The sequence below is a fragment of the Folsomia candida genome, unplaced genomic scaffold (assembly GCF_002217175.1).
Source record: "Folsomia candida strain VU population unplaced genomic scaffold, ASM221717v1 Fcan01_Sc002, whole genome shotgun sequence".
Classification (NCBI taxonomy): Eukaryota; Metazoa; Arthropoda; class Collembola; order Entomobryomorpha; family Isotomidae; genus Folsomia; species Folsomia candida.
The window spans coordinates 8,848,365-8,865,054 of NW_019091194.1; the positions used below are offsets into that span (position 1 = coordinate 8,848,365).

Below are 16,690 nucleotides of genomic sequence, written 5' to 3' on the forward strand. Positions count from 1 at the left end.
AGGGGATTTAATACTGTCTAAGCAAAGTTCCAAACCTCGTTAGCAGCAAGCAAGCTAAACCAAGTCTGCATGTTTGTATATTAAATACAAGTTGTTGCATAGTTGGGAGTGGATGTAGTAATATGTATGCTTGTGAGAGGCAAGAGGTTATCTGTATAGTGCAAATATAATCAAGATTGTGATCCTGCCTGGAGTCCATACACACGCAGATTGCATAGACAGAATATGCAGACTGATATATTCCATGGTGCGCCTAATGTACATGGCATTCTACCCGTTGGTTAACATCAAAAGTGAGACAGGATGAGAAAACACTAAGAACCGATGATTTTTTTGTCTTGTGTTACATAATGCGGATTAATTGCGTGGGTTAAACATTTCAAGATGGGAAAGTTCTTGACGTTGACATATGCACAGTCACAGCAGTGGAGATAAGTACATATAAATATATGCTATCCTTGTACATACAACACTATGCTTAATTTGCGAGATTTGCAAAACTTGACGTGAGTACGTCCATTATTTATGTTTCATTGAGTAAAATAACCTTTCCGTGTATATACATAAGTAGAAAGTACCCTAAATATCATGATCCATTCACTTCAAATCGCCTTCGCATCATCATTTAGGGTTGAAATTATGAATTATTATTACGCAAGAGTTCTGGACGGCATTGTACACAGTCGTCTTCTCCATTAGCCATTTAGTACGTATAACCTGAGCACTTTTGGTTTCACTATACGCAAAACGCAATACATAGCTGAATTTCCTGATGGTTTCACATTTTCCTTTGGTGCTCATCATCATCATCATTATCATTTAAAAGGACTCTTTATATCACTTTTGTATCGAGTATTTGTCTCATTTAGTAGTTTTATTGAGGTGGCAGAGTAAAATAGTGACGAAAATAAGTTTTTGATACTGATTCATCATTCTTCAAGTTGTATCAAAAGTGTAAATAAACGTGAACGTGACTCATCTCCCACTCATCTATGTATTTACTAACTACTTCCCTTTCTTCTTCAACAACTGAGAAAAATAAATAAAATAGAATTCGGCCTCCAACTTGGGTACAAAGTAAATTAAAGATAAGCTTTTCGTCTTCCTTTTTGTTCACCCTCCTACATAGTTTGCACTGCACTTACAAATGTGTATTTTTATCCATTTTCCAGCATATTTGAACTGGTCGAATATGCTTCAAATGATTGCACTTATTTTTACATGTGAAATAATTTTGAAATAAAATAATTATTTGTACGTATAAAAATGATTTCGCATTGGATCTTGGTTACTTTCACTACTGCCAGTGAGTAAAGATATATTTATAAATAAGTATGTAACACGGGGAACATTTTCATATCACAAAGGCGACGACATTTATTTATCTACTTCATGTTCCAAAGTATTTAATGCTGGTGGATGATGACTGACGGTCCACATTCGATGAACATGATGATAACTATACAGGAAATTAAACCTTTCACTCATTAGGAAATATATGCCATGTTATTTCTGATGTTACAATGGAACTTCTACTTGTGAGGTGACGGCTGGACATTCAATTTCATATTTCATCTCGACTCTCACATCAAATAATTGTCAATCTCATACATACATTGCAATCTTCGTTAATCTTTTAGTTCCTGTTATCCATTCAGCTTCATTCAGGCCGTTTGAGCATACAAATAGTTTTCATATAATCAGTTATGCTTACGTATTCAATTATTGATCGATATTTTTGTCGCCGATGAAGTTGAGTCTATGTATGTAACCAATGAATATTTTTCCGAAAAATAATTCAATAATAACGACATAATTTTCCTAAAAATAGAATTCCGAGAAGATCTATCAGCCCATAATAATATTTAGTCAGATAATATTTTGACAAAATATAACTTTTTTTGGGCTTGTTTACTAAATATTTATCAATTACTGAGTAAAAGTTTCAAACATTCAGCGTTCACACTAAAGCAAATTACTCATCATTCATTAATTAAATTCAATTATATTTCGTTCACTTCATGTTTCGTCCACTCGAGTGAGTTGCTGGCCGTGATACATATTGCATTGTTTTTCTTTTGTCCCATTCTGGTTCAGTTTTTTGAATAGATTGTACGTCTGTCTGTTACTGGCTGAACTCATTTATTCACGGCTGACTGTCACATCCCAATAGAATCGTGGGCCAAGAAGCAGTCCCCCCACCATGTGCACTCAACTCCCTTTTGCCAGATAGCTGCTGTACGTTCTATCGTGTTACAATAAAAACTGCGACATCAATGCTGTAAACTGCAGTCCTCGTCATCCATCCCGCGGGGAGAAATAACGAGCATTTGTGACGACACTCTTCATTAGAAACATTGAACGCCATCCATAACGAAGGCTTTAAAAATGGAGACCTTTTCCCTCATGGTCTCATATGTAAGCCGATGCTATCATTGTGATGGAAGGAGATATATTTACGCACGTATGCACGTACATTCGCGTGCATATACCTTAAGTAGTTCATTTGTAACATCAATAAGCAAAATCAATTCAGCAGAATGACGGATGGGGCAGGTGATATTGGCTGCTTGACATAAGCCTAAAGTGCAAACCTAAAGTAAAATGTTTTGACAAGGCTGATGAAATTTTATGTAAGCTGTAAAAAATACTATTGATGGAGGGATGAGAATTTATTTAGGGCAATTTGGTTTTAAATATCATAATTTTGTATGAATGTTTATTATAGGTCAATTATCTTCCTTTCATAGTACACGCATATTTATGAAGCAACAAAACGTTGTACTTTTAAAGGGATTTTAATTGCAATGAAAATTATGCAATTTTCAAAATCTAAAATTAATGTCTAGAGTAGAGTGTTTCATAACATACTACGTATTACCCGGCATGTAAAACTTGGAGGCACATACATAAGCTTATTCATTGTAAAGCATAAATCCTATTTTAGGAGGAATTCACACAGAAATTGCATAATTCATAGGGTGGGAGCCTACAGCTTACTTTGTAATGCAAGAAAGCCGTGTTCTTCTATATATATAAAATAAATTATGGTATGGGGACTTGGATTCGAAAAGGATTTACTTTTATAGCCCGAACGAGGGCTTATGCACCCGCCATGTCCGTTCGTCTTTTATTGTCCTGCCTTTCCAGTGTCAAATAATAAGAAAATTTGCACTACATAGTTTCTAAATAATAATCAAAACGTAATACAAATTTTTTTCGATAGTATAATCTAAGAACTTGGTAGAAAATAAAATACCGATTCTGATGCGCTGATAAATCCTGGTTCGGGGCAGGCAAAGCTGGACTGACTGAAAGGCTATTTATTTATATGAAAAGTGCTCAAAACTTGTCTTCTAAGACCTGAGAGAGTGTTTAGCGAGATTTATTTTACTTTTTTATGTTTTTATGTGTCCATAGGATTTATGTTTTGTACGATATTCTCACGTACGTGGTACAATGATTTTGTACCAGTTTACAGTGTTTGATAACCAACTGCAGCAACACTTATTTATCTGTAGTTAGTCCAGAAAAGTCTACAAAAATATAATGGGCTGGTTGTGTTTTTAATATAAAAATATTTTGCTTTGTTCCATTTGTTACTCCTATTTTTGAAACTACCGGATGTTTACTTATCAAGTTGACATGAACATGTCCTTGCTTTGAGGTGTAATGACTACATGATGAGGTGAATTGTACATTTAAAATATTGTTTAATTATTTCAGGTGAATTTGACCTGGACAGCAAAAACGACAAATCGTCAAAGTATCACAAAGGTATGTTTTATTTTAAAGATGACGATATGACACTTAATTTAGTCGAATCAGAACCGATAGCAGAGTTGACTATAAAAATAAAAAAGCTAGCAGACAAACTGACAGCTCTGTAAAAGGTACCATTTATTTGTATTATGCATGTACTATTCCTGCAGCACCCTGTAATTGTCAAAATACAATTTAAGTTAAAGGGCGAGAGACTAAATATAAAACGTATATGGTTCATGATTTCAAAACTTATACACAGGATGATGTGGAAATAAATATGAAGGAAAGGAAAGTATGCGTTTGCTCCCGGCCATCATTCGTTGCTTTTAATTTTGTTGGAAATTAGAACTAGAATTGTGCAATATTTGATATTCCTCAGCAAAGTGAAATTCCAGTTTCATTAAATGAAACAGTACGACTCGTGCTGTACGAGAGAATTCTTGACGAAACACTTGACTTTATCCTCGGAATCTGAAATCACTTAAAATTCCTAATCTCATTTCATTCCACTCGGCGGAATACAACTGTTTCCAATTTACAAGTTGGTGCTTCCAACGGTGCAACAGCTTGCAATAAACGCGAAATTGTCGAGCCTTAATTTTGTACGTATATAGACGAGACGTGTGTGAAAATTTAGCATTTCCTCAATATTTCATAGGCGTAATTGTACCATATCAAATACTTCTATTACAAGTACAAACATTTTGTATTCTCATAATAGAAAATAAGGAACACTGATAAATTTGTACTACAGAAGAGTTGCAGAAAGCTTTCGTGAATATTTTGTTAAAAATCTTGTTACATTTGTAACATAACTCAAAGGTTGTCATTGAAATAAACACTGTATTGCACAACTTGTGCAAGGATGCACAGATTCAGATAAATTTTCATTTCAACCTCAACCGTCAACCAACCAACCAACCATGTAATCACTTTCTACAAGTTTAGATATAAAAATACTCGAATCTGTAGAAAAAATTGGATTGAATTAATGGGAGATGAATGAAGTACGTAGCGTACCTATTGCTCGAGACTGTGTGTATGTATGCATGTCTAAAATTGTGCCAAAAATGTGGAGATGAAATCAGTAAATCTCCGAGTTAAATTGGCAACTGCTTTTAAACAACATAATGGACCCATGTTTAGATGCGTATTCGTCTATTGTCATTTTCCTCTCTTCTCTCCTTCCCTCCAAAGATTGTCATTACATTGCAGAGGACGATCTTTTGTTCGTGTCATAAACCGTCAATTGGTTCCCGAGCTCATTAGACTCGCAACTTGGGTTCATCATCATTTAATTAAAACAAAAGTCATTTTATGATTCTACGTAAAATTGCAGATTTTATACTTGACCTTACAAAAAACAATAACATTTTCCATATTTACCATTAATTTTATTTTTGGCTTGTCAATATTTTGGCAAGTTAGTAAATGAAATTGCAAATGAGTAGAATATTTTGGATGAGGTAAACGTGCTACATACATCACATTCATTCTAAACTCATGATATTTTGGCTTTATGTCAAATTGCAAGAGAATAGTATGTGTATGTGCTAAAGAAGATATCTCCACTTGTCCCAATTACATTCCATACGACTTGAACTTAAGTCACTGTTTCATTTAATTGACATCTTGCTCCCACTGGAATATTTCCTATCTTTTATTTCTGGCCATCATTTTGACAATAACAATCTTGATTATGCAACAATAAAGGATAAATTGGAACTTCAAAAACTCCATTTAGGTAGAGGCTTCCTTACATTTCCCCCATTTAACAATCACACTCTGCACAAAACTATTGCAAAATTCACTAAAGAGCAAGATGTCCATCTGTCCAATCTGTCTGTCACAAAAATGAAGTTTATCTCTCACCAGAAACAAGAAACTTTTCTTTCCCTTACATCTCGGTGGTGGTAGTGAACTGAACTCGAGATCTGTAATAATAGGGACTCTCAACTTTGTAAAAAAATCGCTTTTTTCGCTCTTTTCTCAAAACGCTTTTTTCCCAATTGCGACGCAATTTCGTTCTTTTTTCACTCTTTTGGTCCAAAAATAAAATTATCTTAACCTTGGTTTTATTTTTAAGCAAAAATATTGGAAAAAATTTCGAAATTGCATGCGGAATTGAGAAAAAAGCGTTTTGTGAAAGAGCGAAAAAAGCGATTTTTTTACAAAGTTGGAACTCCTTAATGTATGGAGAGAAGTTGGGCAGGAAGGAGAAAAGCTGTTCGTTCCGTGTATGTTCTTCTAGTGGCAACAACTTTTCCTGGTTAAAACCCGAGAAAATGAGAACAAACTGTCAAATGCCCTCCCAGTAGCCTGTCTTCCTTGTCTATCACAGTTTTCCTTGGTGTTGCATAAGAGAGAGCGAGAGAGAGACGGGGCGAGTAATGAAATTGATGAAAGTACACGGAAAGACGCTATGACCAAATTTAAGGGTGGTTACAGAACATGGACGAGTTTTTTGCACATTTATTTTCATTGTTTACAACATTGCGTCGTACCCTGGATCATATATAATATTTCAATAAGGTAAGGAGTACCAAAGTCGTGTTTGTTATATAGAATCCATGTCTAAGAAATACGTATGTAAGGCAGACAGCTCCGATTACATCTTGAGAATATTACAATTTATGTTTTGGTTTAACTTGGTAAAAATATATTTGATTGTCCATTAACGCGTTGGTTTAAATTTCATGAAGCTTTCATGTGCTGCCCACACTAATATTTAAGTAGTATGTAAGCACGTATGTGATATAAATATTTAACATTAAACAAAATGTATTTACGTAGTTCAATTTAATCTGTTTCTTTCTATTCCACCACATTTTCTTCGCTTGGATTTCTTATAGACCGTCAAGTGAAAAAGACAATTCCCATTTAGCGGAATTAATGGTTGTTTCAACTCAATAAAAAGCAATAAATAAATTTTGTTTAAACACCCAAACTTTCTACTTTAAAGTCCTATCCACATGCATGCTCGTAAGCTGGGAGAGAATAATACATGGGTCGGAATCCAATTCTGAACACATACGACCGGTCGTAATAGTAACTATCTCTCCAGTAACAGATTGTAGCAAAACTTTCATATGATGGCTGCACAAGTTCCATCGTAAGTAAACTGGCGTTGTTGCGTTGGTCTCACTATATCGCTTTTATATTTTGATCTGAACCACTGCCAATTTGCTTCAGTCAGTCAGTCTTCCTTCCTCGTAGCCTTCTTTTCCCTGCTCACAACCCTTTTCTTTCTTCCACTTTTTCTTGGAACAAATCCTTCCTCCGTCCAACCAACTAACCAATTTAGTTCAGTTTGAGAGTTGGTTGGCTTGGTTGATTTTGGACTGGCTGGCTGCGTTAGTGGTTTTTTGTTAGTTAGTGTCAGCCAATTTTAATGCAATACTTTGCTTTCCAAGTGAAAATGTATAAGGTTACCGGTTAGGCTCGTTATTTTATTTTGTAAGAATTATATTTATACTTGTGTATATGTGCATAAGAACAACCTGGAGTTCGTAGTTGAGTGAGTGAAATTCTATATTTATTACCCTGTGCCAATCATTATAATTCGATAATCCAGTCTCATGCACTTTGCCCATAAGCATTCATTCATTCACTCCCGGTATATGGTTTATAAAATGCTATATTTATAGTTTAATGCACTCCATTTGCAAAAATACTATATAGTCACGTTGTAGTATTGTATGAATTTCACTTTGCAGACCTGACAAAGAGTTTTCCAGACGATGTTACTTACGAGCGTTTGTATTATTCATTAGCGATGTTACTTACGAGCGTTTGTATTATTCATTAGTAAAGTTAATACTTGGAAGTTTCGTTACATTTGCTTAACACAAATGTTTACAGTTGATGTTCTGTTGTGGTTTACAAAATTGAAAACATTTACTCATACACATGGCGTTAACAAATGGTGATTATACGCATGATAAACCCACCAGTGGAATAAAACTTGTTACCCATTGTTTAGTTGAGCATTAGTAAAATGCAGTTAGAACGTTGTGCATACATCTCTACATGCATGCAGATGCGCAGATCTCTTATTTTTGTGTTATTGCCTCTGTAAGAGCATTGATTATTTTCCATGTAAGAGTACTTTCTTCTGAAATGAAAACCGTGGATTGATATGTCGATATTGTAAAATAGAAGGCTGTTTAAATTATCATTTTACACGTGGTGCGGATTTTTTTTAGCTTAATATTTATTAAGTTTGTTTCGTTTTTTTTTCTTCTAGTCGGTGGTCTCATTCAAGGCAACATGAAGCTCTGCTGCTACCGACTTATTACTTGATCAGTGAGTATATCAGATCATCAAAGAAAAGAAGCTCTACACGCCTATTGATGGATTAATACCTGTTCTTCCTGATTTATATACACTAATTATTGCTTTGTTGTGGGTATCTGTGTTTTTTCCTTTCGTATGTACTTGTTCACCAAAGTTGTCCATTGTCGCAACTCGAGAAACTCAATAGATATAAATTTATGTACGAAAGGACAGAGAAATAATGGCATTCACTCACCAAAAGCACGACAACATTCGGACCTGATATATACATACATACATTTTGTTGATTGTGTTTCGTGGTTTTGTGATTGCAATTGAAATTGAATTCACAAGAGGATCTACTACCACAACCACGACTACAGCATACATACAGTGACTTGATATTATTGTACGTATTGCATTATTCTCCACTCGACAACAATGGATCTTCCTCAAGACGGATAGCGATGGAGTGAAGTGTGAGACTTGAGAGATCGAGAAGGACTTATACTGCTCGGTTTGTTCGTTGTTGAACCTGGATCTGGAGATTTGAAATTTGAAGATGGCAACCACAAGCACGATCAATCATGAAGATATACATCAGGTACACATAAAAGCTATTGCTGTTGATGCACTTCCACTTTTCATTTATGTATTTGTGGTCTCATCTGATTTTTCTTGCTGGGAGAAAGGAGCAGCCAGGGATTTTATCCTCAAATCCTGTGAGGTCATATTTCCTTGTTGGTCTTTTATAAATGTAAATACTGTTGTTGCTCCGATAATAGTCGTTGCAAAATTTTAAGCTTTATTTACCTTATCAAAAGCGGTTAAGCAGGGACATCCCTTAGTTTATTGGTTCAGTTTGATCCTCGTTGTTGGACAGTCCATATAATCTTGCCATTGTTCACCACGTCACGTTTTGCTCATCCCCGTCAGAAAAAGATTGATGCAGACTCTTGGTTCTCTGCAGTCTCTTAAAATTAGTGATACTTGAGAGAGCTTTCACCTCGAAGCTTTCAGCTTAGGGAAGATGCCGTGCATGACCTTGAATCATATCTTAATAAGTCTCCATTAATTTGTCAATGTGCGAGAACAATGCAATTTACATGTTTAGTTTGCACTACTAATTAACTGAATCTAGATTTCAAGGTTTAAGCGAGGATGATGAACCTACAATAATGATGATCATATTGTGTTCATATTCAATGGAAGCACGAGCAAGGAAAAATGGGCTGATCTTAAAACAGCCAGAAAGTTATTTAGTTTGCGCTTCCTCCTGCCTTTAAATTTGACACTGATTTACAACCCTTGTTTCAGTTCCTGATCGAAAACGAATTTTTCTTGAGAACTTGTCCATGTTTTCATTTTAAGAATTTGTCACTTTACAATCTATTATCGCATTCGGCTTTCTTGAACAGGCAGACGCAGAGGCCAACGTGGGTATTTATGGACAACATGCAAATGTACACTTTGGTTTCTTTACATGCACGAGAGGGAAATTTAGGTTATATTTTTTGTCCACGTTGCTACTCGAATCTCGTGTCAAAATACAAGCGTCCCCATGCAGAAGGTCTATGTGGTAAAAAATATCAGATTCAAAACATGAAAATGCAAAGGTACACCACAGATAAGCTCAGTCACAAACCATGATAAGTATTACACGACGACAAGTGAGACATGCAAGTCAGGCTACCTAAAAAATAATGTACGTACATGTATCGATATCTCTTAACTTTGAAACAGTAGTTCTCCATCCACACTAACATCGTAGCAGAGGAATATATATTCTTTAACCGTTCATATATGCTTATACTTATCTTTGGATTAGTGATTTATTTTTTGTCCAAGACACATTCTAAGAAGGATCTTTTTTCTTAAATTTCAAAATTAAGTTATAAAATTTTGAAAGAAACCGTTTTGCAGATCCTCAAATCCTAAGCTTTCTCTAAGGTTTTATTGTATCAGTTATTGCAACATTTTAGTACTCTAATATTTCACTATTGCATCTCTGTCAGAGCTTTTGATCTCCTTTAGTGATAATTGAAGTGTTGATATTTTGGGAAAAACGAAACGATCCACCCACATTTGCCCATGCTCGAGTATTTGCTTATACGATTGGGATGTCGTCATAACTCAAAAAGCCGGTTGACATTCGCCATCGGAAGAGTCAGAGTCACCAGAGCATTGAAATTTGGGTTTCCAAATCGCAAGACGTGACTTTTAAAAACTGATCTCATCTCTGCAGCTACATAACTCTGCAGAAGACAGGACATAGACAAGGAGTGTGTTTGTGTACCATACTTGAATAAATTCTCCATGTATCAAAACATACTCCACCTCGTCCACATCCTCTGAGGTCGAGAACATGTACATCTGCTCCCTCCTGTTGTGTAATATTTCCTATTAAACAAAAATATGGGGAGGCGAAACGGAATATATGAGGGGAACCAAACATTTTAAGCAAACAGGGTTGACTTCATGGGAATTTGATTTTGATTTATAATCATCATTTATACACGCCTAACACTTTTTACACTTAAAACTGAATAAGGGTTATCAAATCTAATTCGAAAGAAAGAATTTGGCAAGGAAGTGGGAAATCCCGGCAGACGGTTATGTATTCGAAATGCATTTTTATTATTCGGAGAACAAGACGTGTCTATATGTATGTAGGAGGATGGCGTTAAATTACGTGGTTGTTTTTTATTACTGACAAATTAAAATATTACGACATCTCGTTATTGCAGAAATGTCATATTGGTCGTTGGAAATTTTATTTCAGTTCGCTAATAGACTTTGACACTGGACGTGTTTTCTGTTTAAATATCCAATCTATTTCCTGTACGTGTAAAAGGGAAATATTTAATTTACAGAATGAGCTAAAATTGGCAAATTCTAAACCTAAAGCCCAATATAATGCTGTCGAAGAACCTCCAAGAACGAAGCCGTATTGGCATCGTACATAAATGTTTGGCTGTTTGCTCATGTTGATCGAGAAGAATAAGAAAGTGAAGTAAATCATTTATTGATATTGTTGGCTTGGTTGTCGATGTGACAACAAAGGACGTTGATTCAATTTTCATGTCAATCTCTCTCTTTCCTTTCCCTGTCTCTCTTCCTCTCTCAATAGCCTGCCTGCTAGCTAACGTTTCCTAACCCAACCTTCTCCGAGAGGAAAATATATATTTGCCCATAATATTTCTTTCAAGTCTTTCGGTTTGAGGAAGAAATTTCGATTCCACAAAGCCAGATTCTTCGTGGTAGATAACTTGCAATTCAATTCAAGTTTTCGGGGATGTCTCATTACTCCCCCCGGGGATTTATTAAAACACTGATCTCTATGTGTCGATTATGACGAGTAGAAATAGTTCAAATAGAATACATATGGGACATTTTTATCCTTATGCATCAATATAGGCATATGTATATAGTTGAAACTATCCAATGCTACAGGAGAACGCGATTCAAAATTTACAATTCACAATGCATTGTGTCCTTTTGTGTAGCATTTCAATTGCATATTACTTGGACCCACCCTGCATATCGAGAAGATAAAGAAGTAAATATATACATATGCATGTAGCACAATATACAAGCATTTTTTTGCTTTTAGAATGATGGATGTATTGAGTGGTACTAGATGCATGATATTTATGTCAGAAAAAGAATGCAAGAATCGAAGAATCCACCTGATTTACAACATCAAGTAGGATAAGAAAAGAATGTCATCGAATTTGAGTTTTTCTAAGGAAAAAATGTAGTTTATTTCATTCTATCCGCATGTTCAATTCCCTCCCTACACATGTACGGAGTTTACATAAATGCAGATTGAACAATATCGAAAGCTTGATTTCGATATTTCAAAAGCGAGATTTCTATTTCGTTCCATAACTCAAATCAAGAGCAAATAGAGTCTGAATCTTCGAGTTTTGAGAATGTTGAAAAATGAAATTACTTATCAAAATATCTAATTAACAAATTTTGATATCATAATAAAATATTACAAAAACAGTATGGAGCGAAAGCACCACATTCATATATTTTTGCAATAATGTATTAAATTATTCCTTGTGGTCCAAGTATTGGTAGAGGAATTTAATAAAGGAATGTAATATATGAAATTCTGCGCTATTCCTACGTCCCACAGACCGATATGCGTGGTACGCAAGTTATTTGTTGGATTTTCATTACGAATCTTCAGAAGAGTTATTCCTATATGAATCCACATTCATATAGACTTTCATTCACTTTCATTCCTTAGCTCCAGTTCCATTGATTATACTTGGAAATATAATTTGGTGGGGTATTAACCGGAAATTCAAATATTGGATATGATATTGTGAGGATCTTATCTCGTGATCCCTATCCGTTATCCATTCGAGTTCGAATATATAGAAGAGCACGGATAAAAGTTTCTTCAAGTCAGATGAATTTTGTTTTAATTACACATCAATTCATAATATAAAATGCTGGTTGTTGCCAAAAATTATGAGACACGTTTCATTACAATACTTAGCATCAAATAGTGTAAAAGGATTACCATTATGAGTGTGTAAATGAGAGATATAAATAGTAAATATCACTATCAATAATTAGTTTTGTAGTAAATTACATACTCCCACTCATCAGAATCATCAGTTACTTGTCATCAATACGTAGTTTTGCCGTCAGTTAACGCGTACCATTCAACGAGACACAAGACTTGGTTCAATACAATGTCTATTGTACTGTAAATCTATTGTTGATTCTTGGATGTTGTCGGAGCATTACGTCTCTGTCACTCTCTGTGTCTATTTCGCTGTAATGGTTTTCACTGAAACATAATTCCTGCATACACATAGTCCGTAATGAGAATTTAATGGTCATACAGATATAGCATATACGAAGCTAAATATACCGTATGATGCAAGGCCACTAAAGAAAGGCCGCTAAAGAAATATAATTCCAGACTGCATGTGACTTATTTCAATTCTGCTTTGTGCATCATCTTCATTAATAACTTTGAATTCAGGAGATGATAGATGCTTGTGCAAAGATAACGTGATATTATTGTCTGTCTGGACGTTAGAAAAAAAATAATTTACATTTCGATTGGTTTCTCACATCTGGATTCGAAATGATGATAATGGTACACGTACGTACGTACATACGTACTTATTATTAAGCTATAATCATGGAGCAAAATTGCAAAATAGTGTAGCATTGTTGGAAAACAGGGTGAGAAGCAATCTTTAAAACGTAAAATCTGTCCGTTGTGGAGGAAGGTTAAGAAAAGAAGAAGAGTTTTCTGAATGTCTACTCTTTTATAAAACACAATGCTTTTCTTGATTGTAGTTTTGTTGTTAAATCTACAACACTCTTCTTCCCCCTCGATTTTCTTCTCCAGATTTGAGATGCTTGGGTTTAGTCTGCTCAACCAGTCCATTGTCGTCCTCATAGTCGTTTCTTGTACGAGAATAATGTAATCGTTAGTAATTGCATTGTAATCGGGGCTTGAATTGTGTGTTGTGCATATAATGCGATTTTTATAGCCTTTGTTTCCTTCTCTGTCAGATTTTAGTTTCGGATTTTTCTTTACACGCGATTGGTTTTCTTCTTGCTCACGATGATACATATGCAACACTCTAGTCGGCAACAAACAGCTTGTCCTGATTTTATTGTTGTGTGAAAGAAAAAACAGAGATAAAAGGGTCCACGCCAAATAGCAAGTTGGTGCGTGAAGATACATGCATTTACTGGATAAGAAATAATTTTGACGACGAAAAATATATGTAGTTACAAATGTCTGATTTAGATAAATAGGTGAATTTATTTTGACCATCACCGTAATCAGTTTATTGATGGTTTATTGGTTGAATATTGTTTGCAAGCTTGATGGCTGACATTATTATAGCTGTGGTTGTACAATTTTCTAATGGACAGACATTGATGGAGATTAACAGCTGTAAAAACAGGAAAGATGCGACGAAGAACAAGCCAGCAGCAGCAACCACGCAACGTACACTTTCTACTTTTTACTCCATTTTTTGCTGTGAATTGTAAATTAACACACTTTTCTCCTCCCTTCCTCCCCCGCTGCCAAACAAGAAGCTTACTCCTCTGAAAGCTGGCTTGGTTGAAATTCATCAAGTTGCTTTGTCTCAACAAAATCACCATGAGGCATATCTCATGTTTTACCTATAGCAAGTATATTTTAGGGTTAAACCCAAGTCGCAATTTGTCAATTGAGCTTTCCTTCTACTTAAATAAGAACGAATCCTATTCTAATTGCAGAAACTGGCTAAAAGTGGCCCAGTTTATACCGATTCCATATTCTGTAGTATGTACATACATTTGTATAAATATATCTGCTTGTACTCAAACTCCAGAGCGTGAAAGAGGTTATATAAAGACAGCCCAAAACAAGAATGTACACATAGCTGCATGAGCACGGATAAAGTGCAGAGATTGGTAAACAGAGGTTGACAACTTGAATTGAAAAATTGTCCAAACTAATGGAAAACACTGTTGTGCACTTTGTCGATGAATACATTATCACCATCAGCCCTGCGTGGACTGACTGCATGCATCTATAGCATGTCGCATCGTGTATGTATGTAAGACCGTATTTAAAGGCCCTTTCTATTGGCAAGGTAAATGTAGGAGAGGAAAGTTGTCGACCTTATTATTTAATTCTCCAGGCGGCTTCTGCTCGTTACCAAGAAATCACGAAGTGTCATGTAAAAGATTTAACTTTTCGCAGTTCCCTTCCTCTCCAGCATACACAGAGTGTAAAGAGGATATGTACATACATCCAGAGAGGAGATGTGTATGGAGTAATGGAGGACTGAAGCAGAAACAAATAAGTCACTCATTTCGAGGGACATTTAGCCAGACATTGTTTTGTACTTTGCTGTATAAAAGTAAAGTTATCTTTACTTGGGTTAAATGAAGCAAATGTTCAAACTTTCATTTGACACATAACTGACTAGGAGACTTTAAATTACCTGATGGGTGAAACGCCAAGGCATGCGAGTGAGTGAGCGTCTGTTTGAGTTGGATAAATTTTATATGATCGCACACAAGTCTTTGGACGTAAAAGTGCTTTTGTTTGTATCAAAACTTTTCTTGAAATATTATGGCTAGATACATATTTATTATGAATTTGGAAATAATTGGAATGCAGGGCTGAAACTTTGCGCCGGCAAGAAACAATTTGTACATTAGTTTATGAACTAAAGTTTTGCATATTGGTAGCAAAGAGTTGCACAAGAGTTAATTTTGATCTTAATATTTCCAGCAAGTTTTTCATTTGAGGGTTATTTGTACCATATTTATTAATTACTATAAATGTATGCTTCATGTATACACTGAGGTTAGCATATATCTAATAAACAAGGTCCCAAAAAAGGGGAAATCTTAGTGAGGTAGTGCAATCATAACTAATAAATAAAATTAGATTGAAAAATTGTTGCATCACCGCTCTCGGTACCATTTTTGACTGGAAGCATTAATCGTGTAAATAGAACACTTGCCCCTCAAAAGATCTGATGATTTTGTCTGAATGGAATCTCCAAATTAATACGTTAAATTGAAATTATAGATTCGTATGTTTTTCAAACAAATAAGAAGTTCACAATTCTTTAGCCATTATATTTCACATCCTATCTCAGCTCATTTAACCCACTTCTCGTTCACTACACAGTAAAAATGCTTTCCGTTCTCAATTTATTCAATCAAATTAAGAATTCATGCGTATACAAAGTAAAATTATACTGCATCCAGTAAAAATGGTACCGAGAGCGGTGATGCAAAAATTATGCAATCTAATTTTATTTATTAATTATGATTGCACTACCTCACTAAGATTTCCCCTTTTTTGGGACCTTGTTTATTTATAACTTGCAATTGGGATGTCAATGTGATGATTGCACCACCCAATATTTGCATCCTGAATAATTTTATTAAGCGCTTGGTTTTCAAAATTGAATTATAACCGATTCACGTTATTTTGTTCTTAAAATATCTGGTATAAATTACTAAATACCAAAAGACCTGACTGGAGGTGCAACACCAACAATAACAATTTCATGCATTTTTACCAAGAGTATTACTTACAGAAGCAAAGATTAGTTGTTCTGTTTAAAATTTTGAATATTTATTTTGTGTTATATTTATTAGTCGTTGTCAATGACGATGATTCGTAGCACGTCTATGAATTTTATGGTCTTCAAAATGGAATAACTTGGTCAATTCTTAACGGATTTTGATAAATTTATACTCAAAATTTGCGGGATAAACTGTTCTACAATTTGTGGGGTTCAAACTCTTGATAAGGTTTGCTGATAATTTCCAATAATTACAAATGTGTTTCTAAGGCCATATTTTTGCTCATAATTCCGGTCAAAATCAAGTAATCGCTTAGTCGGATTGCAGATCGATTCTAAATTCCGTAACAATAATCGGTGCAAAATTTCATCAAAATCGGTTAAGAAATGACTGAGATATCGCAGATGGTCACTTTTTTGGGGTGGGTCAAATGCATACTTAAGTGGTGTTTATGCTTCACGTCATCGTCACGTCCTCCTTCAAATCCGATTTTTTGATTGGCTGAACCAAATTATCACTACGACAATTAAAAATTTTAACCAATCAAAAAATCGGATTTGGA

General features: G+C 34.9%; 1 protein-coding gene across 6 annotated transcripts in view; it reads left to right on the plus strand.

The window, feature by feature from the left end:
• The window catches only part of LOC110842914 (mucin-5AC), a 78,259-nt gene that overhangs the window by 29,234 nt on the left and 32,335 nt on the right, over positions 1–16,690 (plus strand). For 2 of the 6 annotated variants that reach the window (XM_035848624.1, XM_035848623.1), the window contains 2 exons: positions 3,727–3,777; positions 8,012–8,644. In XM_035848624.1, the coding sequence (XP_035704517.1) occupies positions 8,603–8,644 (42 nt within the window). In that variant the 5' untranslated portion in view covers positions 3,727–3,777; positions 8,012–8,602. Of the gene's footprint in view, positions 1–3,726; positions 3,778–6,974; positions 7,283–8,011; positions 8,645–16,690 lie in introns of those variants that run through there. The other 4 variants (XR_004834153.1, XM_022088782.2, XM_035848626.1 and 1 more) reach the window with 4 other exon arrangements.